This window comes from Balaenoptera physalus, assembly GCF_965194825.1.
Source record: "Balaenoptera physalus genome assembly, chromosome: 10".
Lineage (NCBI taxonomy): Eukaryota > Metazoa > Chordata > Mammalia > Artiodactyla > Balaenopteridae > Balaenoptera > Balaenoptera physalus.
In genome coordinates this window covers 66,622,408-66,648,753 of record NC_138889.1, presented here as the reverse complement: position 1 = coordinate 66,648,753, position 26,346 = coordinate 66,622,408, and the positions used below count along the sequence as shown (strand labels likewise).

Sequence of the window (26,346 nt, the reverse complement as noted above, 5' to 3'; positions counted from 1 at the left end):
TTTGCAGCCAGACTAGCCAAGGAATCAGGCTGAAAGCACAGATGGGAGCCTGCAGGTGGCTCTTAGGGCCTTGGGAGAAGCAGTGTCCCCCAGGAAGCCTGCCACGCAGAGTGCTCAAGTCTGTGCTTCAGGTGTTATGGGTTAGCCTGGTCCCTAGTTCCTCAGGCCGCTGGATTATTCCCTGAACCTGGTAGACCTGGCCAGAGAGAGCAGGTGGGAGGGAGCACGATGAGTAAGCATCTCTGACTTAGTAGGCTCTCCTGGGGTTCTCAGCAGTGCCTGCCCAAGATGCCTCAACTCCTGGGCCGCGGCTGAGAATAGCAGCTGTGTTCTTGCAGAAGTGTGACCGAGGGTCAATGCCGTGGGCCTGGTAGTTTTGACCCTGGTAGTTTTGACCCACTCCTCTCTTGGTTGCATCTTCACAGGATTTTTCTTCTTGGCCCAAGCAAATATCACAGCTATCTACATTTTTCCTTCTGACTAAGTTGGCTCTGTGTTCTCATATTCAAGTATATGATTGCATTTCAGAGCATTTTAGATCAGAAATTCAGGGAAGGAAAGAATATATTTTTCATCATGTTCTTTTAATATATTTCAGTTTCTGGTCTTTCCACAAATCTTCTGTCCTTTCCCTGAGGGCCTGCCCTGGAGCTGGTAGAGCATGTCCAGTGTTGTTATGATGGGTTCTGATGATTATTGTGACCGTTGTTACCATGGGCACAGTTGAAAGCTGATGCTTAGCAAGTTGATTCCTTGTAGCACTGTGCTCCCTGAGGACCCTGATAACTGGCCTGGGAAAGCTTCCAGACGCTGCCTCTCCTTTCCCTTCTTTCTGTTTAACACACACAGCCATACACCAAGCACTTAACTTGGCCCTTGGCTGGTGCAGGTAAAGAATATCTCACCAGAGCCGGTGTGCACAGCTGCTCTGGTGGCGGGATTGACTCCCCTTCTTCCTTCTCCTCATACTAACATTATGCTATATACTTAAGTTTGTAAAGATTTTTTCCTCAATACGTAGGGAAGGCTTTTCTTTGTTTTTGTTTTTGTCTTTTTTTAAATTTATTTTACTTTTGGCTGCATTGGGTCTTTTCTCTGCGTGTGGCGAGTTGGGGCTACTCCTCATTGTGATGCGTGGGCTTCTCACTGCGGTGACTTCTCTTGTTGTGGAGCACAGGCTGTAGGCGCGCGGGCTTCAGTAGTTGCAGCACGCTGGCTCAGTAGTTGTGGCTCGCGGGCTCTAGAGCGCAGGCTCAGTAGTTGTGGTGCACGGGCTTAGTTGCTCCGTGGCATGTGGGATCTTCCTGGACCAGGGCTCGAACCCGTGTCCCCTGCATTGGCAGACGGATTCTCAACCACTGCGCCACCAGGGAAGCCCGGGAAGGCTCTTCATGAAGGATAAAAATGAGGCTCAGGGTTTGTTTTCTTTCTCTAAAAGCATCGTGGGGGATGTTTCATTGCTATCACCATTGCTAGTACCTGCGGGCTGCTTCCTCCCTTCCAGCTCCCACTTCACTCACCACTACCATCACCAAAACGACAACCTTGAGAGATCGCATAAAGGTAAGGAAGTTAGAGAGAGTGCATTTCATGTTGAAATTAGGAAAGAATTATAAATGATATCAAGCATTAGGGTCTGGCTTATTTTTTATCATCGAAACCAATCACTTATTTGCACCAAGATAATAAGTAAGATGGCCTCCAGGATTAAGGTCATTAGTGGCCATAAATAAATATGTTTAACTTTCACATCCAAACATACTTCATTTTGGTCAATGTGATGAGAATGCCGATCAGAGTGAGAGAACTATTGTTCCTGAACTGTTCAGCGTTGTGAAGGTGGTGTTGGCCCAGAACAGAGTGCACGTTCACATTAGAAATAATGTGAATTATTGTTGTCTCTCACATCCATTCTCCAAGGCACTTAAAATTTTTTTTAAGTTTTTTTTAACATCTAAATTGAGATATAATTCACATACCATAAAACTCACTTATGTTATGTGTACAATTCATCTTTTAAATATATTCACAGTTATGCAACCATCACCACTGTTTATCTAATTTCAGAACTTTTTTTTCACTCCCCCAGAAGAAACCCCATACTCATTGCTGTCACTCCCCATTCTCCTACCCTCAACTTAACCCTAAGCAACCATTAATTTATTTTCTGTCTCTGCAGATTTGCCTATTCTGTACATTTCATAAAAATGGCATGAGAGTTCATCCATGTTGTGGAATGTGTCCTTTTTATGTCTGAATAATATTCCATTTTATGGATATACCACACTTTGTTAATGCATTCGTCCACTGATGGACATTTGGGTTGTTTCCACTTTTTGGCTGTTATGAACATTGGTATGAGTATTTGTGTGGACATGTTTTCATTTCTCTTGGCTGTATACCCAGGGGTGAATCATGCTGGGTCTTATGGTAACTCTATGTATCCCTTTTTGAGGAACTGCCAAACTATTTTCCAAAGTGGCCGCACAATTTTACATTTCCACCAGCAGTGAATGAAGGTTTTCATTTCTCCAGAGTCTCACTAGCACTTGTTTTTATCTTTTTGATTACAGTCATCCTGGTGGTGTGAAGTAATACCTCACTGTGGTTTTGATTTGTATTTCCCTAATGACTAGTGATGTTGAACATTGTTTCATGTGATTCTTAGCCAATTTTATATCTTTGGAGAAATGTCTGTTTAAATTCTTTGTCTACTTTTTTTTTTTTTAACATCTTTATTGGAGTATAATTGCTTTACAATGGTGTGTTAGTTTCTGTTTGTCTACTTTTTAATTGGATTATGTGTCTTTTTATTATTGAGTTGGAAGAGTTCTTTATATATTCTAGATACAAGTTGCTTAGCAGACATATATGATTTGCAAATAATTCTCCCATTCTATGGGAGTCTTTTTACTTTCTTGTGGTATTTTTTACAGCACAAAAGTTTTTTATTTAGTATAATACAGTTTATATCTTTTTTCTTTTGTTGCTTGTGTCATATCTAAGAAACTATTGCCTAATCCAGTGTTACAAAGATTTACCTCTATGTTGTATTATTCCAGGCTTCGCTTTTGTCATCTTAACTCTTAAATTTAGGTCTATAATCCATTTTTACTTTCTTTTGTATAGTATAAGGGTAAGGGTCCTACTTTATTCTTTTGTATATGAATGTCCAGTTGTCTGAATATTGTTAAAAAGACTCTTCTTTCCCTCTTGAATTGTCTTAGCATCCTTGTTGAAAATCAGTTGACCATAAATGTATGGGTTTATTTCTCAACTCTCAATTCTATTCTGTTGATTTCTATTTCTGTTCTTACGTCTGTGCACACTGTCTTGATTACCATGGCTTTGTAGTATGCTTTGAAATTGGTGAGTGCGAGTCCTCCAACTTTATTCTTCTTTTTCAAGATGGTTTTGGCTGCTCTGGGTCCCTTGCACTACCACAAAATTTTAGGATCAGCTTGTCAATTTCTCCAGTTGATGAGTATTTTGTTCAGTCTGTAGATCAATTCGGGGAATATTGCCATCTTAACAACTTGGAGTTTTCCGATCATGAACATGGGATGCCTTTCTATTTATTTATGTCTTCTTTAATTTCTTTCAGTGATGTTTTGTAGCTTGCAGTGCATAAGTCTTGCACTTCCTTTGTTAAGTTTATTCCTAAGTATTTTATTCTTTTTGCTGCTATTATTAATGGAATTTTAAAAAATTTCATTTTCAGATTGTTCATTGCTAGTGTATAGAAAGAAAACTGATTTTTTAAATATTACTTTGTATCCTGCAAACTTGCTTGACTTTATATGTTAGTTTAAGAGTGTTTTAGTGGAATTGTTATGATTTTCTACATGGAGGATCATACCATCTGCAAATAGGAGACAATTTCCAGTCTGGATGTACCCTTAAGTTTTAATATTTTTCTTCCTTTTATTATTTTAGCATAAAATAATGTTACTATATTAGCTAACTGTATATGGTACATGTACAGACATTTTTTACTTTGTAAATACTTAAATACCTTAAAGTATATTAATTTTATTTTAATGGGTGTTAAAAATATGATAACTCATAACTGTGGTTTCTGTCTCAGATGTCACTTTATCAGGATGTTCTTCCCTGAACATCCTATTTTAAAAACAAATCTTCTTCACTCTCCCTCTACCTTGCTTCATGTTTTCTTCCTACCAGTTATCACTATACATATTATACACAAATGTACACTTATGTATGACACACATGACTTGTGCCTGCTTATCGTCTGTTTCCCTCCGCTAGGATGTAAGCTCCATGAGAGCAGAGACTTTGTTTCATTCTTTGCTGGATGGCAGTGCCTAGGACATGGGTACTCACTCAGTAAATATTTTTCAATGATTAATTGTTTAGAACAAGGTTAAATATTTTAAGAAAAGTAAGTCAGTTTCAAGTTGATTAAAGAAAAACATTGAGTAAATGATTGTTCAGGAGGTATGCAAATATGGTAAAATTCATAAAGACTGTATGGCATGCCAGAAGTTTGGGAAACTCTAACTTAAGAAATGAGAAGAAGCAGAATGGAAATGGAGTTTTTAAAATCATTTTCTGTGAAGTGATAAGTTATCTGTTAGCTCACAGACTCTTCCCCAACCCAGATCAGGGATCCCTTGAGGCTCTTAATCTGTAACACATGAAATTAAATATATGTGGGAAAGTGGTTCCTGCTAACCACCACAGAAACCCTGTTGGCAGTTTTGGAGGTCATCTGGAAATGTTTGAGGTGCTTTTCGCTGCCCATGGAAACTTGGCTTATGGGTCTCGTCTTCTTTGCAGGGCTCTGTGTTTGCAGAGAGCAGAAATGACCATGACTGCCAACAAGAATTCCAGTATCACCCACGGAGCTGGAGGCACTAAGGCCCCTCGAGGGACTCTGAGCAGGTGAGTCGGGGAGCACTGCTGAGGGAATGGGGCTCCCTGGAGGGTAGCATCAAAGGACACCTAATGACCTGTGTCCTGGATAGGATTCCTGCCAAATGTAAATGATTATCATCATGATTCGGACAGTCGTAGAGGTGCATAATCTGAGCCAAACTTTAACTACTTACCAAATAGTGAGATCTCAGGGCATTTTCTTATGCCCTCTAACATTTTGGTTACTCATCTGTAAAATAATAATAGTACTTATCTCACAGAGTTTCTGTGAGGATTAAATGAGATAATATATGTCAGTGCTTAGCATAGTGCCTGGCAAAAAGCCACTCAGTAAATGTTAGCTTCCTCCCGGTGATGGGGTAGAAGCTTCCAGAGCTGGCAGATAGCTGTACAACTCTCACCAGGGTTTCTCAGGTCTTGGCCAAGGCTGGATGCTGCTGTCCTAGAAGAACCTCTTTTATTAAAGCCACGTACCTTTCATAGCCCCTTCTGCTGAATCTCAGTTGGGCAAATTTGGCCTTTGGAACCTCAGCCACTAGAATGGATAGATGAGATGGATGCTCATCTTAGACTGGGGTCGGGCTAGTTCCTTCCTGGAGGTCTGGGCTGTGCATTACCAGGCTGAGTCCAGTGGAGTGTGGCACACACTCAGGTCTGGCCAGAGGTAGTGGTAGATGTTTGGTTCGTTCAGAGCTAATATCCAGGTATGGTTGGTAGAATGGGGCATAGGATGTGGCCCCTGGGGAGTGACTGGCGTGAATGAGGCAAGAGGAATTCTGTACACCATACGTGCAGGGTTTGGTCCCAGTGGAAATGGTCTGGATTGACTGTGCCAACAGAACAGAAATTGATAGATTCTGACTTGTTAGGTACATAAGAGCTTGGGGCTTACACAAACAAATTGAATATCTACTCTGTGGCAGCACGACCAGTAAGAACACCCCCTGCGCACACACCCCGTCTAACCTGGACTAGAGTTGCTTGCATACTTGCTTCCCTGAACTGGGTGAGGCTGAGGATGGCAGGGACCGACAACCTCTTGGGTAAAGCAGATAGAAAAACTGACCTCTCCCAGGGCATGTCGGTGGCCAAGGCAGAGACAGGTCTAGATCTCAGAGTCTTTGTCTCCCATTATCTACTTCTCGGGAACCACTTTGCTGGGTTCCCCCCCAGTCTGGTGGCATTTCTTACTCTGCAGTCTGACTCTGAGTTGGCAGATAGAGACTGGGAATTAAGGTTCCCAACTTTTTTATATGAGACTGTATGGGTGAAATAAGCATTGTGTGTGATTTTACCATTTTATTCTTAAATTAAAAGAAATAGTATATTTAGAACCTGAATTAGAAATTACTGTACACAGAAGCCCTCAACTCCTTCAAGTATTCTTTTTTTCTTCTAATTTCCACTTTGTGGGGACCGGGATGGGAGATGCAGTGTTTACATAAAGTCACAAAGCAGAATCAGAACTGCTGACAGGCACCCTAGTTTCTATTTGGAGTATATACCTACATGTTTTAAACATTTTTAGAAATTGCTCTTCCTTTAGCTTCCCAGCCTGCTTGCCATCATAACACGACGGATGGTATTTGTAAATATCTGAGCCTCTGATGTGCCTAAAAAAAGGCATTTTTCCCTTCTAAGTCTTCACTTCCCTTCCTTCCTGCCACCTTTCCGCTTCCCTCCCTCCCTCCCTCCCTCCTTTCCTGGGCTTTTGGCATGGAGTCACAGGCCTCTGTGTCTAGCTACAGCCTTCTCTCAGAGGCTACTGCTGCACTGTAGTTGTTATTATTTCAAAATTATCATCTGGTGGTTTCTCTGGCTGCTTTCACCCCCAGCCAAATCTGGGACTGTTCTTAGGAAGCTGTCAGTGAACTCTGAGGGCTCTCCTCCTAGGTGCTGGGCTCTTTGGTGGACACTGGGGAGAAAAGAGGGATGATCCATTCTCTTTTTTCAAGGCTTTTACAGTTTGGATTGGTGACCTTGGCACCCAGATTTCTTAGTCTGACCTTCCAGTAGACATTTGCCTGTGACCTGGGGACCTTTCATCATTGCCAGCCCAGGAGTTCCAGTGAGAAAAGACTCCCAGGTGTGACCGGAACTTTGGTTGGGGAGTGCAGGGGTGCTAGGGCCTTGGAAAGCTGGGCCTTTGAACCCTGACTGCTTTGGGGACCTCTGTCCGCATCATCCAGACGGAGGCAGAGGAACCCGATGATACTGAGAGGCATTTGTATCTAGCTTTGGGGGCAGGGGTACTTTGGGGCATGGAAAACTGGTGGGGACGGGCAAATGGGACCCTGTGGAAATGCCAAGATACGTATTTGCAAGGCCATATCCTTAATTTGAATAAGACTTCACCTGGTGCCACCACTAAGCTAGTTTGGGGTAAAGATCCTAGATTCCATTCCATTATTAGCTTCTTAGGAGTGTTTTGCTACTTTATTCTCTTCCTTTTCCTTTATAGACCATTCTTGATTTGGCAGGATATGCAGGAGGAGGAAATCTGAACCTCTCGTTTTACCACCAAAGTTTTGTTCTTTGCTATGTTTTGGTGTCCTGGAGCAGGCTTCCCTTTCTCTCTGTTAGTGAGGCCAAAGGGGCATGTTGCTTCACCCTTAGCTGCTTCACCTCCCGACAGGCTGTTCCCACTCCAGCTCGTTAGGTTTGGCTGCATCCATTTCTGGGGGTGGGAGGTGAGATTCTCAAAGGTCCTCTGAATTCCAGAGATCAGGCTTTATGATGTTGGTGTTGATGACCTGGGTGGGACTAGAAGCAGTTTAGTGACTTGCTTGCTAAGAAATGGTCATGCTGGGCTTCCCTGGTGGCGCAGTGGTTAGGAATCCGCCTACCAACGCAGGGGACACAGGTTCGAGCCCTGATCTGGGAAGATCCCACATGCCGCAGAGCACCTAAGCCCGTGTGCCACAACTACTGAAACCCGCATGCCACAACTACTGAAGCCTGCGCACCTAGAGCCCGTGCTCCGCTACAAGAGAAGCCACCGCAATGAGAAGCCCGCACACCTCAACCAAGAGTAGCCCCTGCTCGCCGCAACTAGAGAAAGCCCGCATGCAGCAACGAAAAACCCAACGCAGCCAAAAAAAAAAAGAAATGGTCATGCTAATGGTTGCTAAGAAAGTGTTATGTTGAGAGCTAGTTCGGCCATCTAGGTGGGGTAAACTTTGCCACTTGTTGCTCTCAGGAGATTTCACTTGTACTGTGAGACTTGGCAGGCAGCAGGGGCTGTTCTCAGAAGACTTGTCATGCCTGCTTATTTCCTCAACAGCTTCTTCACTGTGAAACTCCAGCATCTGGATCATTGTGACTTGAAAATATAGGCTGTCTGTATTGTGTTTTGGAAACTTTACCTCTGGATGTATATGTGGGAAACTTGGGTGCCTGTAAAAGTGTAAACTTCTTGGGGTCAAGGACTTTGACTGCTTTCTGTCTCCTCTGAGCCTGGAAACAGTGCCTGGTACCTAGAAGACTAACTGTTTGTTGACCAGTTGTCTAGATGGCTGGGAGATCAGCCTCTTAGAGCACAGGCTACTTGTACTATTTGAGTTCTTACAGTATCTTCCATGATAGGTCTTGTTAACTTTGGATTCCCTTTCCATTCAGTCCATAGACTCTGAGAAAGGCAAAGCTGAAGAGGAACCTTAGAGCTCATTCGGTCTCACCCACTTGTTTGACAGTTTGGCTGACAGACACAGAGAAGAGGAGGTACTCCCCAAGGATACAAAGCTAACGGGGGGAAGAACGCAAGCCTAGCTCTCCTGTTCCTTCTGTTATTTTATTGTTCCTCTATATTCACCTCCCTGTAAACATGACTGGGATTTCCCTGCTCAAAAACTACTGTCATCTATGATACAGTCAAACTTGGCCTGCTTTTTAAGGCTTTCATAAAAAGCCCTGGTTTTTCTTTCTACCTTAATCTTGCACTGCTCTCTAATGCGAACCTTACATTTCTGCCAGTCTGGATGCAGATGTTACTTTCCTCCCAGTCCTTTTCTTGACCACTCAGCTAGGAAGGATTCCCCTCCCCTCTCTGTATTCACTCTTAGAACCCTAGGTTTAGAGCCTCCAAATGGCACTTGTGGTACTTCAGAAGGTGGATAAGTGGATTTTTCCCTGTGAGATTGCTATGGGACGATGGTTGTTAAGAGTCTTAGAGGCCTTATTATTTACAGAGGCTCTTCAGGGCTCACCCTTAAGATCCTTAGAAGGCCTTTTGTCTGTCTGTGTGTAAGATTCTGTGAGGCAACACTTTAAGTCTTTTTTAGGTCTTGGCAAAGGATCTTTCAGTCCCACTCTAGATTTTTTTAAAAAGATTTATTGAGGGATAATTAAAGTACCATAAACGCAATTTAAAGTTTTCAGTTTGAAACTAACACACCATTGTAAAGCAGTTATACTCCAATAAAGATGTTAAAACAAAACAAAAAACCAAAAGAATAAAGTTTTCAGTTTGATGAGTTCACATACACACACCCACTGAATGGAACCGTCACCACAATCTGGAAGCCATTTATTAATTTGAGAATTTTTTCTTGTCTAGAGAGACAGAGACTGAAACAAGTTTTATTTTCTAACTCAGAAAGCCCTTTCTCATTTATGTTTCCTTTAAATTTTGTTTGAAAACAGTTCCCTGTTTGGCTCATCTCCTTTTCCTTTCACTAGAGACAGCGAGAAGGAGTCAGAGGGCACCTTCGGCACTCTGCCTGGAAATGTCTTTGGCTAGTTCATCTAATATATTAGATATACTTCCTATTTTCCATGTCACCACAGGTGACAGAGTTGCCAAACTTTTCAACATTGTGAGGGTCCCCTTTCCTCTAGCTTCTAACGTTTTCCTTATTTTTGCCTTAAGCACCCCCAACAGCCATCACCCAGTCCCACGGTCAATGTTTTAGGATTCTGTGTCAATAGCACTCCACTTCTAGGTACCCAAATCTGTGTCAGGTATCTCCTGCTACAAAACTACCCCAAATTTTATAGTGTAAAACAACCATTTGATTATGCTCACAGACTCTGTAGTTTAGGATTTCAGACAGAGACTGCAGGGATGGCTGCTCCCTGCTCATGATATGTGGGACCTCAGCTGGAAAGACTTCAAGGCTTAGGGTGACTCAGTGGCCAGGGGCTGGTGTTTCCTGGAGGCGTCTTACCTCACATGTCTGGGAGTTGATGCTGGCTATTGCTGGGACCCCAGCTGAGACTGTCCATCAGAACACCTGCCCTCTCCACATGGCCTGGGCTCTCTCACAGCCTGAGAGACAGGAAGTAGAAGCTGTTGGTTTCCTGAGGCCTGGGCCTGAAAAGTAGCACAGATTCAGTTCTACCATATTCTATTGGTCAAGCAATCACAGAGCCCAGGTTCAAGAGAAGCGGTCATGTTGACAGCAGGCATGTCAAAGAATTTGGGGACCATGTTTTGAAACCATCACAAATGTCTTTAGCACGGTTTCCTGCAACTACCTTTCTCTCCCTCTTGGCTTTGCATAGTGCCTGGTTCTGCTTTATACAGCAGTTCCATTTTTGCCAGACTAGGGCATTGGGGACATTCCCATAAGGCATCATTTTTTTACCTGTCTCAGAGAAGGCGTCTGTCTTATAAATGCTCTCTTTATGTTCATTGCCATTACTTCCTAGAGGACTTGGGGTTCCTTCCCAGAGAGGAGCTCACCAATTCTCCTTGTGCTTCCCTAGAAATCAGCTAGATGACAAGCAGGTAGATGTGCTTTGTGGAGGTGACAAGGTGACTCCGTTTCTGCTCTGATCCTAGCTACTGTTCTACTTACCCTGACAAGCTGTGATTGACTTTGAGTCTCTGTAGGTAGTGGTCCAGATGTAGCCCCACTTGGAGGATGAGGCTGTCCTGGACCCTACTGAGGGCTTCCAGCCATTTAGGAGCAAGACGATCAAGTTGTGAGTGTTACCCTCTTTTTGACTTTTTGACTTTTGTCCCAGAGTGGGATGTCCGTTACTGAACTGAGCCCCTGCTCTGGCCTGGGGAACAAACTTCTGGACTTGCTGATAGGACTCAGGCAGACTTGCTCCCTTTTCTCCTTCTGGGTGCCTCAGAATATGGCCTTGGGGGAGTGCAGTGAGCATGCCATCTCCAGAGTTGGGGCGGTCACATAGTGATGGGGGGATGCTGCTGCCCGCTGAGCCACCAGGACCCGCTTTAGCTGAGCAGCCCTGGGAGGGTGGTTGGCCAACTCCCAGGCAGTTCCATTTGGAAGCAGGTTAGACGCCTACTCAGTAGGGACTAGGCATGTTGGAAGCTGGGCCCTGTGTAACTTTAATCTGTGGACAGGCTCACTTCATGGAGCCCACAGCCCATCTTGGTGCCTCTGGGGCTGTTTCCTGGACTCCCAGGAGCCTTCTCCAACTGGCCCCAATTTGGTTTGCTTCCTGATACTGACACTTCAGGAGCTCTGTGGCCAGAGCATGCTGAGCTCAGAACTGTCTTGTCATCAAGGACTAAAGACAGCCTTCCCTCCCAAAAAGTCCCTCCCTAGGCGACCTTGACAATATATGGGGTGTCCCTTGGCATGAATGCTTCCTGCTATGTTACTGGAGGATGGCCCAGGTCACTAACCCAAGGGTTGGGTTGTATTCTTGTGAAACAGTACTGGAGGGAAGGGCACGTATTTTGCACTTTAACTCTCACTTTCTGTCTGTACATGTGCACGTGCATGCGCACACACACGTTGCCCTCTCTTTAAGTTTGTTTCTCATTCTACCTTAGTTCATGCCCTTTCTGTCCTGCTCACTTGTTTTATACGTTTGTGTGTGTGTGTGTGTGTGTGCGTGCATGTGTGCATGTGTGCGTGTGTGTGCGTGCTTATGCTCCTCTGTTAAATTTCCTTTGCTTTCTCCCCCGCCCCCTTTCTCTCTTTCTCCTTCTATCTGTTTATCTTACTCCCTCTCCTGTAAATGTTGGATTTGGCCAGTCATGTGCTGCAGCGTTGGCATCCACACCTTTGCTGAGGACCAGAGCTGGCTGCCTGCTGGCAAGGTGGTGGCACGAGGGCCCAGTTTCACAGTGTCTGCCTCCCCAGGGGCAAGCTCTGAGATTTTAGAATAAAGGGCAATAAAGAGGTGATAAGAGCAGCATATTAAGTGTCTTAGCTGCTGTGTATTTACTTTTCTTTTATATTTCTTCTGTCTTCATGGAACTTTTAATGGTGTTCAAACACTTTTAAAATTTACATCATTTTAGTCACACAGCTAGTATGTGAGGATACTCAGAGCAAGTGTTTTCCTCCTGTTCTGTAGATAAAGAACCTGAGGGAACTTCCCTGGCGGTCCAGTGGTTAAGACTCCATGTTTCCAAGGCAGGGGGAACTCAGAGAATTCAGGTGACTTTGCTCATGAACCCATCCAGGAAGTGATGGAACCAGGACCAGAGCAGAACCCAGGTCTCTAGACTCTTGGTCTAGGGTACGATTTTTGCCTTATGGGAGAGGGCTTTAGGGACTGACAGCCATGCTGGGCTGCACTAAGTGCTTTGCGTACCTTTCTGTGTTGTTCTTCAGGTCATATGGCACAAAGAGAGAGGCAACGAAGTCTGTAAGCAATGCCCTGAGGAGTAATAAGGAGACCTAGGTTTTAATCATTTATTTTTGTATTCATTCATTTAGTCACTCAGCACAAATACATTAATTCCTACTAAATTCTAGATGCAGTACAAAGAGCAGGGGATACCAAGATTAACAAGACCCTGTCACCACCTTCAAGTAGCTTCACTCATAGTCTAGTAAGGGAGGCAGGTGAGGAAAAATATAGTCCAGTAAAGTGTTACAAGTACCATAATAGACATTTTTCCAGGCACAGTGGAGGCATCAAAAATCAGACATCTCCACCTGGGTGAGGGGGGTAGGGTGAAGAGAGATTCCATAGAGGAGTTACAGAGATATGTAAGTGGACACAAGGCAGCACTGCAGGCAAAGGAAATATTGAATGCGTGGAGGCCTAAAGTTGTGAAAAGCAAGGAGTTTGATGTGACTAAGAGTGGGATGCAGATTTGTTTGGAGGAAAAGACAGTATGAAATGATAAAGGAAAAATAGGGACCAGATCATGGAAGCCTTGTGATCCATGCCGATGAATTTGCATTTCATTCTGTATATAGTGGGGAGTTTGAAGCATGATGAGTTTTGTATTTTTGAAAGATGTCAGGAGACGAGAGGCTGGACTTGGAACTGGGTTAAGACCGAAAGCAGAGAGAGAAGTTGAGAGCTTGTTTGAATGGTCCCGGTAGATAAGATCTGAATCAAGGCAGCAGCAGTAGCAGTGGGAATGGCACAGGAGGGACAGATCTGAGAGATGTGAAGGACGTAGAATTGATAGGACTTAGGCATTGAGTAGATCATTGAGGTTGGAGAGGAAGCTGGATCCAAATGCTTGAAGGACAGGAAGAAAGAACATTTCTGGATCTTTTCTTCCCTCTGTGGAATGAATTGGAAATATATGCAGGAGTCAAAGCCATGGTGAAGGAAGCATAAAGCAGCATAGGAATGAGATCGTGTGAGAAAACACTCAGCCTGGGTACATGGGAATGAGAGCAAATGGGGTTCTTCAGTCTAAGACGCCCCTGGTAGATGGGCATTGAGTCCCCAGCCCTTCATTGCCTGCTCACTTTGCTCACTGCCTGCACTTATACTCTTGTCCTGCATTAACAGCTTTTCCCCTCTCTACTGGATTATTCCAGTCATCATTTAAGCATGCTGTAATAACTGATGTCAAACCCACCAACAAAACACTCTGTACCCCACATTCTCCTCTAATTACCACCTCGTTGCCTTGTTCCCCCTTTAGGGAAACCCTTTGAAAGAGCTGTCCGAGCTCTTTATCTCCACTTTCTCTCTTCCATTTCTTGAATTCCTTCCAGTCAGGCTTCCCTCCCTGCCTTGCCACCAGAACCTCTCTTCTCAAGGTCACAGTGACTACCTAAATCTAGGGATCACTCCGCAGTCTTTCCCTTGCTCCGTTGTTAGCAGATTTGGCTCAGCTGATCACTCCCTATTTCTCGAAGGTCTCAGAATATCACTCCTCGTGGTTTCCTTCCTTCCTCACTACGTGCTCTTCCCAGTCAGTTTCCTTTGCTAGTTGTTCCTCCTCTACGTGAGCTGGAAATGCTGGAGTGCCCCAGGGTTCAATCCTTGGACTTCTCTAGATATGCTGACTCCCTTGATGGTTCATCTAGCCATATAGTTTTACATAATATCTATATACTACTGATGAATCCGAAATGGAAAGGTGTAACCCTGACTCCTTTCTACCAGGTGCTCAGGCCAGAAACTGTGATTCATCCTTGACTTCCCTTTGTCTCTCATACCTCTCATCCACTCCATCAGCAACTCTGATTGGCACAGCCCTCAAGATAGATGTTGATAGATCTGCCATTCTAATCCAAGCGGTTGTAACCTCTTGCCTGGATTGTTACAGTAGCCTTTAAGTAATCTCCCTGTGGCCACCCCTGCATCCCTACACTTCATTCTCTCCTATGGAGTCAGAGCATGTCATTCTTCTGCTCGTATCCCTTCAAGAGCTTCCTTTCTCTCTCAGAGTAAAAGCCCAAGCCTCATCGTTGGTCCATGGGATTCTCTGGTGCCTCTGACTGATCTCCAGCCCACTCCTTCTCTTCTTACTCCACGCTGGCCACACTGGCCCCTTTGTTGCCCCCAGAGTACAGTAAGTTTGCAGTTGCCTCAAGCCTCTGCCCTACTGCTCCTCTTGCCTGGAACATTCCCCACCACCACCACCACCCCGGATATACACATTGCTTACTTCCTCAAGGTTCTGTTCACATGTTCCCTGGCAGAGGGGTCTCCCCTGATCTGCTTCACTGTTAAGCTCTACCCCTTTACCCTGCTTTATTCTTCTTCACTGGCCCCACAACCATCTCACAGGGTTGATTTGTTTATTGTCTGTTCACTCGAGACAACTAAAGCCATACTGTCTCCCTCTACCAGAACGTAACCTGTAGAGGGACTTCCCCTGGTGGCGCAGCGGTTAAGAATCCACCTGCCAATGCAGGGGACATGGGTTCGATCCCTGGCCCGGGAAGATCCCACATGCCGTGGAGCAACTAAGCCTGTGCGCCACAACTACTGAGCCTGCGCTCTAGAGCCCACGCGCAGCAACTACTGAGCCCACGTGCCACAACTACTGAAGCCCGCGCACCTAGAGCCCGTGCTCCGCAACAAGAGAAGCCACCGCAATGAGAAGCCCACGCACCGCAACGAAGAGTAGCCCCCGCTTTCCACAACTAGAGAAAGCCTGCGTGCAGCAACGAAGACCCAACGCAGCCAATAAATAAATAAATAAATAATAATAATAAATTAAAAAAAAAAAAAGAGCGTAACCTGTAGAGAGAGACTGTCTATTTTTAGTCTCTGCCAATCCTTAATGCCTAAAATAGTACCTGATATATAGTTGGTGCTCAGTAAATACTGGTTGAATGGATGAAGAACCAAGGTGTGTGTCTCAAGCCTGGTACAGTTACCGCACTGTGGCCTGGGGAGTAGGTGGCTTCCTTTGTTCCCTTGTTCAGGGTTCAGGGAAGGGTGGCAAGGAGCTGTTCAAGAGCCCTGAAGAAGTGAAGCTGGAGACGGTCAGTGGCAGAATGGGAGACCAGACCCAAAACAAGGCTTTGCTCAGGTGCTTGGCTTCCTAAGGCAGCCTGGGTCCCAGCACTGTCATTCTCTTGGCCATAGTCTTTCCTTCTCCAACAGGGGGAGAATTGCTTTCACTTCCGACCTCAGTTTGAGGAACTGGGAAACAACTAGAGAGTGAAACTGAAGCCCAAGAGTGAGCACCCTCTCCCATCCATGCCAAGGAGGTGCCACCTGTTGTGTAAACTCACTGTCACAAGGACACACGCATCCTGACTGCTAGCCCCCCGTGTGTTCCTCCTTAAGCCTCCCTGTTCTCTAGGTAACAGATTCTCCTGAGCCCTCCCTCAACCTGGGAGCAAGCACTGATGGAAGCTGACTCTTGGGATTGCAGGACTAGCTTCATTTCTAGGGAGTGTTCAGGGGAGACTCCCAAAAGAGTGCCAGAGCCTCGAGGAGGGCGAGAGAGAGAGGGGGAGAGGGATGCAGTCCAAACATTCAGACCTTGGCAGCTGGTCTGTAGGGAAGTGGAGGAAGAGAGAGGCACGGGGATGGAAGGCCCAGGGCCCTGGTCCTGCACTGGGGTGGGGAGAGCCGATTACACACAGTGCCTTTCCCACCACATCATTTTACTATTGCATTGTAGCAAACCACCCTAAGACTTAGTGGGCTAGAACAACCTATGATTTCTCGTGTTTCTGTGCGTTCACTGGGAAGTTCCTCTACTGGCTTCCCCTGGGCTTGCTCATGTAGCTGGTTCAGTTGGGTCCAAGATGACCTCACCATGTGTCAGGCCCATGTGGCGGCTGGCTGTCGGCTGAGGGACCTCAGTGATGCTGCGCACGGCCTCTCCTCCTCTGAAACACTAGACTGGCTTTCTTACGTGACAGTCTCAGGGCAGCGTTCCAAGCGCGTGAAGCGGAAACTGCAAGGCTTCTTGAGGCCTCAAGTTTGGAACTGAGACAACTTATTTTCCACCATATTCTATTCGTCAAAGCAAATCACAAGGTCAGCCTAGATTCAAGGGGCAGAAGAATAGACTCAACCTTTTGATAGCATGAGCTGCAAAGAATTTATGGCCATATTTAATTTACTCCTTTCCCCTCACACCCCAAATGTTTAGAATCCAAGGACAGAGGTAAACTGTTTTAAAAAGTTTGCCAAGTGATTATTCTGATTAGGCAGCTCCTTGTTAATATTAGTAATTATTAAGCTAAGATTGAGTACTAGTGTGAGCCACTGAGCTCAACACTTGATGCGTATTGTCTCTATTCCTTACAACAATCCTCTGAGATATGTGTCCTTTTAACCTCCATTTTACAGATAAGGAAACTGAGGCTTAGAGAAAGTTATTTGCTCAAAGTCATGTAACTTGTTAGTGGCTGTGCTGGAACTTAAACCCTGCAACTGTGATGTTCTTACCGTCTACTGAGAACAGCTGGCCTAGATAACCTGGTGAAAAACTTACTACTAATAATTAACAGTAATAATGAGTTACAATGTATGACATCGTTTCATATCCATAGTCACATGTGCCCGTTACGACAACCCTGTGATACAGTTAGAACAATTCTGAGGAATTGAAACTGGCAGCTCAGAGAGAGTGTGTGGCTTTGCCCATGGTCATGTTCCTGATAACAGGTAGAATCAGAAACATGTAGAGAGATGCAGTGACCTCTACCCTCAGGTGAGCATCCGGAGCCCCATGAGGGCAGGGCCTTATCTATGATCGTAGAGTGAGTGAACATTGCCTTCTCTGTGATGAACCGGGGGATGCCCGGGCTCCAGGTCAGCATAGGCAGGCCCCCTTTTCACCCTGAGTTGCTGGAGCACATTGGGCCTGGCCTGTGTGGGGTGGCTGGGCGAGGAGCACTTGCAGCTCTGGGCCCCAGATCAGCAAAGATCCGAAGACCAGGACCTTTAAAGGAAAGGACCCGTCTCTTCTCTGTTTTATCCTTCACCAGAGGAGAAAAACTAAACCTCAGTTAAAGCAGACTAGGCATGGAGAGAATTTCTTAACTTGTGGGAATATCTCCATGTTTGAACTACTGAGGGAAGTTACAGAATCATCCTTTCTGAAATCATCGGAAGCATGCTGGAATCAAACAGACCAGAGGTTCTCACCATTTTTCTGTCCCCCTATGGGAGCCACCCCCCACCCCTCCACCCTCCCATAGGTGACTTCATGGACCGGTGAATTCTCACCTTGAGGGTTAAAGAGATACGTGGCTAGGGGAGCATTTATCAAAATGTCTGGAGAAATGAGGCATATGTAGTTTGAAAAGGCTTCCTAAAAGATTCTGTGTCTCATTAGGTACTGGCCATCACCGACTAGAATTCAAGCTTCATGAGGACATGAATTTTTGTCTCTTGTTTATTCTTGTATCTAGCATGTAGAACAGCGCCTGGCACATAGTAGGTGCTCACTTAAGTATTTATTAAATGAATAAACACATGATAAGGTCATCCTCTATAAAAGGCATCTTCTCCTGCCTCCAACGGAGAATAACTGAAACATAGAGTCCTTTGTGTAGCCCGGACACTTGTTGGCTTCCAGGGCTGGACTCATGACCTTTTGCATCCATGGTTCTGTGAAAAAAGTGAGGGGCCTGGGCCTTTCTCGATCGTGAGTAGGTTGGGCTCTCCCCAGGCTCAAGCTTGGCTCGTTGCCCTACCACTGCCTACCCTAGGGAGTACCGAGGCTTACTCTTTTCACACCTCCTCGCTGAGCTGAGTGTCTTTGGTCATCGGCTTGGCTGGGCACCGAATTTCTCTCATCTGTGCCCATGTACACGTAGGAGGGCTCTTGTTTGACTTGCCCTTTTAAAAACAACTTAAGCATGTTGAGGTTTCCTGTTGATCGGGGGCAGCCAGAGGCTATGACCCAACAGGGAATTGCTGGCCAATCCCTGACTCACCCGAGCTGCAGTTTTCTGTGTGTGATGGAGCAGTGACTGCAGCCTGGCTCAGGGGCAGCTGGCTGCGTTCCGCGGATGGCGTGGCGCTCTGGAGCCTGCGAGGCTGGACCGCCTGGCTTTGAGGGCCACAGCATTAGGGTCAGGTAGGCCTTGGTAGCATGCAGTGTTGGCAAAGCCCTGCTGTCTTTGAACTAAAACGGTTTGGGAAAAATTCTGAAAGTTGACAGTGAGGACCCTAGTAGACAACTAGAAAAGTGTGCTGAAGAGGAAGTATGCCCATGGTTCTCTTCGGTAAGCTCACCGTTACCTTTTCTTGTCTTTATTTGTTCATCATTTACTGAGCACCTTCTAGACACTGAGTACGTGTCCCTCCACCTGGAAGAAATCGTGGTCTAGTAGGGAAGACTAAGAGGTTCCCTGATACTTACAAACGCTACATTGGAGACAGGGCTGTGCTCAGTGCTGCAGGGATTTCTGCTGACCTATGTCTGGGGGGCCGGGCAGTTCACAAAGATGGCAGAAGCCACTGCTTCTTCTTTAGAGCAGCAGTATAGTGTAGTCCTGGCTTCACCACGTACTAGCTAGAGACCTTGAATGAGATATTTGATCTTTGTATGCCTCAGTGTTTTTCATTTGCAAAATGAAGATAATAATAAAGTATAATAATAAGACAGAGTTTTTGTGAAGATTCAATGAGTAAATATAGGTAAAAACATTTATTTAGAACTGTTCCCGATAGTTGCTAAGACCGGGGTGTTGATTTGGAGCTGGGGAATGGCTGATGCTTGTTTGATACGATGCCACTGCTAGAGGCTAGAGCTGCGAAGGAGTTGGTCTCCCCTCCCCATTAGCCTCCTCATTGAGAGCGTGGAAAGGATTCTTTCTTGAAGGGCCCTCCTGATCCTTTTGAGACCTTCAGGAATCTGAGTTCTGATCAAGACCCAAGCTGAGGTGCGGTATCTTGCGTCTAGTAGCAGAAGCCTCGGGGGAGATGGGGCTTGTCAAGGAGATAGATCAAAGGGCTTGAGTGCATATTTGGGGCCACTTTGGGAAATGGCATGCTGGAGATGCTTTGTTCATGAGAGTTGATCATTAGTGTTTCTTCCCAAGTCCACATCCAATGAGGTCACATTGGTAGTTTGAAATCAGCCATAGTAGGAATATTTATACTGTGGAAGTTGGCAGATGCTACATATCTATGCTTTCTCGCCCAAGGAGCCGATTGGTCAACATTTAGCAGCACACCACTGATCTTACTGTTCTCTGATTGACAGATGTGGACTTTGGGGATGCCCTGGCCTGTCATAGAACTGGCTTCTGTTGCAGACAGTACTCAGGGTCTCTAGGGATGAATTGGGCAGAGAGGACCATTGAGTTTAGCCTGCTGTGGATAAGGAGCTGTTTCTTTCCTTGAGGACAGCCTTGGAAGGTCCGTTACTTGCATACAGTACTTTGAGCTTGCGAGTCCTATAGGAAAGGGATGCTGAGCTCTTTAAGAATGAAACAGTGTTGTCAGGCCACTCACTGCCATTTTCTCTTCTTCTTTTTTTTTTTTTTTCCCCTCTTAGGTCTCAGTCAGTCTCTCCACCTCCAGTTCTCTCCCCACCGAGGAGTCCCATCTACCCGCTCAGTGACAGTGAAACGTCAGCCTGCAGGTACCCAAGCCGCTGCAGTTCCCGGCTGCTCCTCAAGGACTGGCATCCCCGTGATCCTTCACCCCAAAATCCTCAAGCCCCCTCCCCAGACACTTCACCACCCGTCTGTCCCCTCAAGGCCACCAGCTTCGGTTATTTGGACAGAAGCCCTTCAGTGTGCAAGAGAGAGGACCAGAAGGAGAATGTCCAGGGGGCAGCCCAGGATGTAGAGGGAGTAGCTGCTTGCCTCCCCCTCGCCCAGAGCACTCCGTCCCTGGGGTCAGCAGCGGGCCCACGGAGCATCTTTCTGAACCGCACCGGCCCCCGTGCCCACAGCCTGGGCATCCGGGAGAAGATTTCAGCATGGGAGGGTCGCCGAGAGGCTTCGCCCAGGATGAGCGGTTGTGGAGAGAAGCGGGAGGGCTCTGGGGGCGAGTGGGTGGCCAGTGAGGGCTGCCCCAGTGTGGGCTGTCCCAGTGTAGTGCCGTCCCCCTGCAGCTCAGAAAAGACCTTCGACTTCAAGGGCCTCCGGAGGATGAGCAGGACCTTCTCTGAGTGTTCCTACCCTGAGACCGAGGAGGAGGGAGAGGCACTCCCTGTCCGGGACTCTTTCTATCGTCTGGAGAAACGGCCAGGCCGGAGTGAGCCCAGTGCCTTCCTCAGGGGGCACGGCAGCAGGAAGGAGAGCTCAGCGGTGCTGAGTCGGATCCAGAAAATTGAACAGGCCCTGAAGGAGCAGCCGGGTGGGGGGCTTCCCCAGCTCCCCAGCAGCTGCTACAGTGTAGACCGAGGGAGAAGGAAGACTGAGATCTTGGGCACCTTGGAGGAACCGACAGGGAGCGCGAGTGTGAGCGCCGGCAGCCGGGCAGGAGGAGTGGCTGGCGTTGCGGGGGAGGCGGACTCACCCCCGGAGAGGGAAGGTAGTGGCTCCACTAAGCCGGGGACCCCTGGAAATAGCCCGGCCTCCCAGCTGCTGCCATCGAAGAGCTCCCCTGATCCCGCTGTGAACCCTGTCCCCAAACCCAAGCGCACCTTTGAATATGAGGCTGACAAGAACCCCAAGAGTAAGCCAAGCAATGGTCTACCTCCTTCACCCACACCTGCTGCTCCGCCCCCCCTGCCCTCCACCCCAGCCCCACCAGTCACCCGGAGACCCAAGAAGGACATGCGCGGTCACCGCAAGTCCCAGAGCAGGTAACGAATGCCCCTCCCGTGACATAGAGCTGTGCCCGGCGGCTTTCTTGTCAGTAGAGGATGCAGAAGCAGACTCTAGTTGTGGGTCACAGTCAGTAGTGCTTTCTAAGTTCTGGAGCACCAAATAATGTTAGGTGAAGCATGAGCTAGGTGAGAAAGATTGACTCTTCTGCTCTTGCGGGGTAAGGATACTTCAACGTGAGTGGGAGGGTGAAAGCGCTTCTTCCAAATGCTGTGTACTGAACATGCTGGCTGGGTCTGGCCTTTGGGGTAGAGCCCTGTTGGAACTTCCTTTGTGGGAAGGGTAGGGCCACCTTACTTTTAGATAGAATTGGCAGTCCCTTGAGGACTAGTAAGATCTTAGCCTCATAACTACCTGAAATGCCAGCTAGAGATTTATTTCTTTGACTGAAGCATTATCTAAATATTGCATGTTACCATTAACACAGAAGTGTTGACACATTTAACATGATTTCCTCTTTCCTGAGGGCTGCGTGGCCATACAGGAACCCTGGGCTTATATGAAGAGGGGATCTTTGGATCCTGAAAGGGGAGACTGATGGAAAAAGGAGAGAAAGAACATTTGATCTGCTTCTTGGCCATGTCCAAGAAGGACCTGGTCACATTGGTTTCCTGGTCAGTCTCAGCATTCCTGACACTGGAGTACCCGGGCCATCTCCACAATTTTAGTGACTTGGGAGCTGGAGCAGCTGGAGTTGGTGCAAGATGACAGGCATCTTGTTCTCTGAATTGGAGTAGGCTGGGAGCCAGCTTCCTTTGGAAGGCCTGTCCTCCTACCCCTCACTGCCTTTCTCTTCTAACCCAGAGTCAGGTGGGCATTCAGGTTTGTTTGGCTTCTGGAGATTCTTCAATCTGACCCCATAGTTCAGGCTTCCATCCAGCATATCCCATCTCATATAGAAACTTTCCTGCCATGTGCAGAGAGGAAGACATCACAAAGGTTCAGACTCATGAGGCAGAAGAGCCCTTGGCTAAAGGTAATCCCATGTTTTGGCCCACCTCAGCATGCTCACGGACTCTTTACGTCAAGCCTGCCAAGAGTGTTTGCTTTGTCTTTAGTCATCTGTTTCTAGAAATATCTGTCTAGAGCCTGCTGTGCACCAAGGCTTTGTGCTGGTCAAGGGGACACAGGGGCACATAAGATGTGGCTCTTCCATTCAAGGAGTTGGTGATCTGGTGCAGGAGGTAGATGTATAAATAAATCATAGATGCTGTGCTGCGTGCCCTGATCCACCTCTGGGTGGGATGCTGCAGAAACCCAGAGGAAGAGGCATCTGAGTGGGGAGTGGGGGAAGCGTCTTCAGAGAGGGAGTTGCTGAGCTAAATTTAGAAGAGCAAGAAGCATTTAGCTAGGTGAAAAAAGGGGATGGGAGGAGGTTACATCAACCTGAAGGTTCTACACATACACACACATTACATTTATAATATATACACACACATATACCATATATGGTGGAGTCACTTCCAGTAAGAATTAACAGCAAATTTAAATCTGTGCTCTTGGAAACAAAAAAAAAAGAAAAAAGAAAAACAGTTCAAAAAGCACAGGCTGTTTTATTTGCCTTTCCACACAGTGAGCGTATTCCCCTGAGGAGCATGAAATAGTAAGTTTGTATCTGTTGTGCCAGGTACGATTCTTGTATTTAATATACTTTATTTAAGAAAAAAATACAAGCCATATATTTCTGCTATTCAACCAAAGAAAAAGAAATCTGTTTTTAACTGACTATATCAGTTATAATAAAAGACAGTGTGTTGGTCCTCGACATGGAACCTTCCTGAGGGATTTTCGAGGATAATTTGGCTGAACGTGACTTGTGTCCTTTGCTGATTTGAGAACCGCCTGCATAAGATGTTGACTCCACTGTATACATCAGTGAAAGCTTGCTCTCAGACCAGCAGTGGTCTGCGGGCCAACACTCAGGAACCACTGTGCTCAGCCATTGGGTATTTAGCTGGTTGAGAAGTCTGGGCCAGTGACAGAGAGATCTGGGAGTCATCGTGGTAGAAATGGTAGATATGGTGATGGTCGTCAATATTGGGGCCCCAGAAAGTGCAGAGTGAGAAAGAGAGTCCTGAAGACAGGACTCTGAGACCGTGGCATTGAAGAGGCAAGCAGAAAAGGGGATCCCTCACAGGAGCTTGAGACGCAGTTGAAAACTAGGAGGGACCGTGTCACAGAGGGGAGGGAGGAGAGGGCCAACGTGAGGTGTTTGTCTGTGTCGAGGGCTGCACGGTAGCCAGGCAAGCTGAGAACAAGATGTGGCCTTTAGGACACTTTTAGTCCTTGACTTGCACCCCAGGGCCCTTGGGGTGTTGTTCATTAAACAAGAGAGAAAGGACTGCATCAGCTGAAAGGTCTAATGGTTCCCAAAGATGAGGGAGGTGTTAATGGGTGAGAGGATGGATTCAGTCAGTGCACTTCCTTCTCTCCCTCCCTGGGAGGGACCTGCCTTGGAGAGGGAGAGCGTGCAGCTGGGACCAAGCCTTAGATGTTGAAGGGAAGAACCTCCCTGATGAAGGGGAGGAGTAGAGGGTACTGTGGGCTCAGGGTGTCTGAGAAGCTAACCAGCTGTGGTTTTGAAATTCTGCAGTAGAAGGGAAGGTTATTTGGGGGATGGAAAGGAGCAGGTGACGAGCTGAAGGGAAGCAGGGTCATGGAAGTAGCTGCTGGCTGCAACTGCCCCCTCCTAGTTCTACCTCAGAAGTGGTGTGATTTGTTTTGAGGGCTCAGCGCCTTCTTGTTTCAACAAACCATCCACCACCAGCTGCTTCCCCAACCCCCAAACAGCCCTGAGCATCACCCATCCAATGTTGAGCCCTTTCTGCCTACTCAGTGCCGGAGACCTTGCTCGGATACAGGCATGATGTGAGACTCTAAGAGCAGGTGAGGCACTCAATTCCTCTGGTAATGGCAGATACTTCTCAAAAATGATGTTCTCTGGGGCTTGGAGGCCCAAGTCGAAAGCTCAGACCGTGGAGTCAGACATCCTGGGCGAGTCTTACCTCTATCAGTTCATCTCCCTGAGCCTCCAGCTAATCAGTCTTAAAGTGGCACGATACCTAGTAGCAGCATTGTGAAGATTAGTGGGCTAACATGTGTAGAGCATATGACACAGCATCTGACACGTAACATCCCTTTCAGCTGTGGTAGTTGTTATTGGTATTATTTGCAGGCACCGGGGCTGGGGCCTTTCAGACCATCTGTCTCTTCATTTGGATGGCAAGTTTGGATCCATCTTGATGCTTTGCTCAGTAGCTGGTTTTGTGAGGAGGACCTCCGGTCTTTGCTATTGCCCTTGGCCATTCCCCACCAGGGCAGCAGGAGTCGGGTTCAGCCGGAATGACTCAAACTCTTTGTTATCCGCAGAAAATCCTTTGAGTTTGAGGATGCATCCAGTCTCCAGTCCCTGTACCCCTCTTCTCCCACTGAGAATGGTACTGAGAGCCAACCCAAGTTTGGATCCAAAAGCACTTTAGAAGAGAATGCCTATGAAGATATTGTGGGTAAGCAGGGGTAGAGTGGCGGGCTGGCTTGTCTGTGGTGCTGCAGAAGAATGGCTGCAGGAGGGGCACTTCCAGCTTCCACTTCATTCGCTGTGGGCAGACCTGGCCCAGCTTCTGGAACTTCTCCAGGAAACGGGCATCAGAGAAAGCAGCTTAAAAGACTGAGCAGCTAAGAGATTAAAGCCTGGCCTTGAATGAATCGGAACCCAAAGGGCTTCTGGGACCACAAGAAGGGGGAAACCACATCATCCCTTCCTTTTATTTTCGCAAGGCTTTGGAGTCCAACAGGTGCCCTTTCTTAGCTGTGTGTCCTTAGGCAAATCACTTAACTTTTTTGGAACCTTTTCTCTTATGAAATGGTGATGATGATATTTTGATGGTAACAACAACAATAACAATAGTAATAACATTTCACAGGATTATTGTTAGGATTAAATGAGATAAAATATATATCAAAGCACCTAGCACAATGCCTGGTCCTTAATATGTATCTCACCTACTCTTCCCTTAAAGTAAGTGGTGTCAGAACTGTGAAAGTATCTGAGATTTCACTCTGCCTGCAAGCTAACAAGTCTAGCCTGCCCCAGTTCACAGATGCTGGCAGAAGACACAGACACTTGGACAAAGGACTTTGTTACTCATGGCACAGCAGGCCACGTGAGCTTGATGTTCACATGGGTTCCCCTTGCTCGCCAGTCCCATGCGGCAGTGGGGAGGAGGCCCAGGTAGAGGCTGCACACGTGGTGGTTCTGCATCCCAGCTGAGGAACCTCAAGCTTAGGAAACCCCAAGCTTTTCAAGGGGCTGCTAGCAAACCTTTGCCCCATAAGGAGACCTTATCCTTTTTATTCTGGTCAGCAAACAAATCTGCCTCTGCCCTGGAGGGAGACACTGTCTTCCAAGGCTGTTTGCTCTATAAACATCTTTGAAAAGATAGTCTGGAACCGTTAATTCCTCTTGCTCAGAAGGTCGGAAATGTAGGACACCGTGGAGAATGGCCCTCCAACAACTGGGAGAATGTTGTGTTGCCAAACTTGTGTTTGAGCAACAGCAAAAAGCCCGTTGTCTAGGCTGGGTTGGGTTTATTTTTGAACTTTATTTTAATTCTGGCCTCATTCTCTTCAGTGGGGGCTTCAGTTTTGTTCAAGTAAAGCGTGTGTCTCAGCGTAGGTCTCTGAAGAGAAAGGAAGGTCAAGTGCCCTTGCCCTTGACCGCTCCTGCCCTCATCTCTGTCTCTTTCTTATCTCTGCCTTAGGCCGGGTTGGGGGCTGAAGAACATAGTCTTAGTGAGCATGATACAGAGAGGAGTGGCCCTAGTGGAGAACCCTCCAGATAAGACTGTGGAATCTTCAGAAGAGAGGGTCCTCTATTCCCTGATTTGATTGGAGCCATCAGTTTCCCAGTTTTCTCCGTACAACTTGCTGGGCCAGGATTTCTGGGAAGCCAGCATCAGTGCTCAGGTCCACACAGGCACTGCTTTCCCAGGATGGGAGTGTACAGTATGTAGCCGTCCGAAATTCGGTCATATCAGAAGGACTGTGGGAACGAGAT

The 26,346-nt window shown here is 46.7% G+C and overlaps 1 protein-coding gene and 1 long non-coding RNA gene across 8 annotated transcripts in view; one reads left to right on the top strand and one right to left on the bottom strand.

Annotated features, from left to right (window-relative positions):
* LOC309668375 overlaps positions 1-26,346 on the bottom strand; it is a 485,025-nt gene that overhangs the window by 425,639 nt on the left and 33,040 nt on the right. The window lies entirely within an intron of this gene.
* DENND2B (DENN domain containing 2B) overlaps positions 1-26,346 on the top strand; it is a 151,340-nt gene that overhangs the window by 95,865 nt on the left and 29,129 nt on the right. For all 7 annotated transcript variants that reach the window (XM_082478069.1, XM_082478067.1, XM_082478066.1 and 4 more), the window contains 3 exons: positions 4,804-4,908; positions 20,009-21,268; positions 24,660-24,796. In XM_082478069.1, coding sequence (XP_082334195.1) covers positions 4,829-4,908; positions 20,009-21,268; positions 24,660-24,796 — 1,477 coding nt within the window. In that variant the 5' untranslated portion in view covers positions 4,804-4,828. Of the gene's footprint in view, positions 1-4,803; positions 4,909-20,008; positions 21,269-24,659; positions 24,797-26,346 lie in introns of those variants that run through there.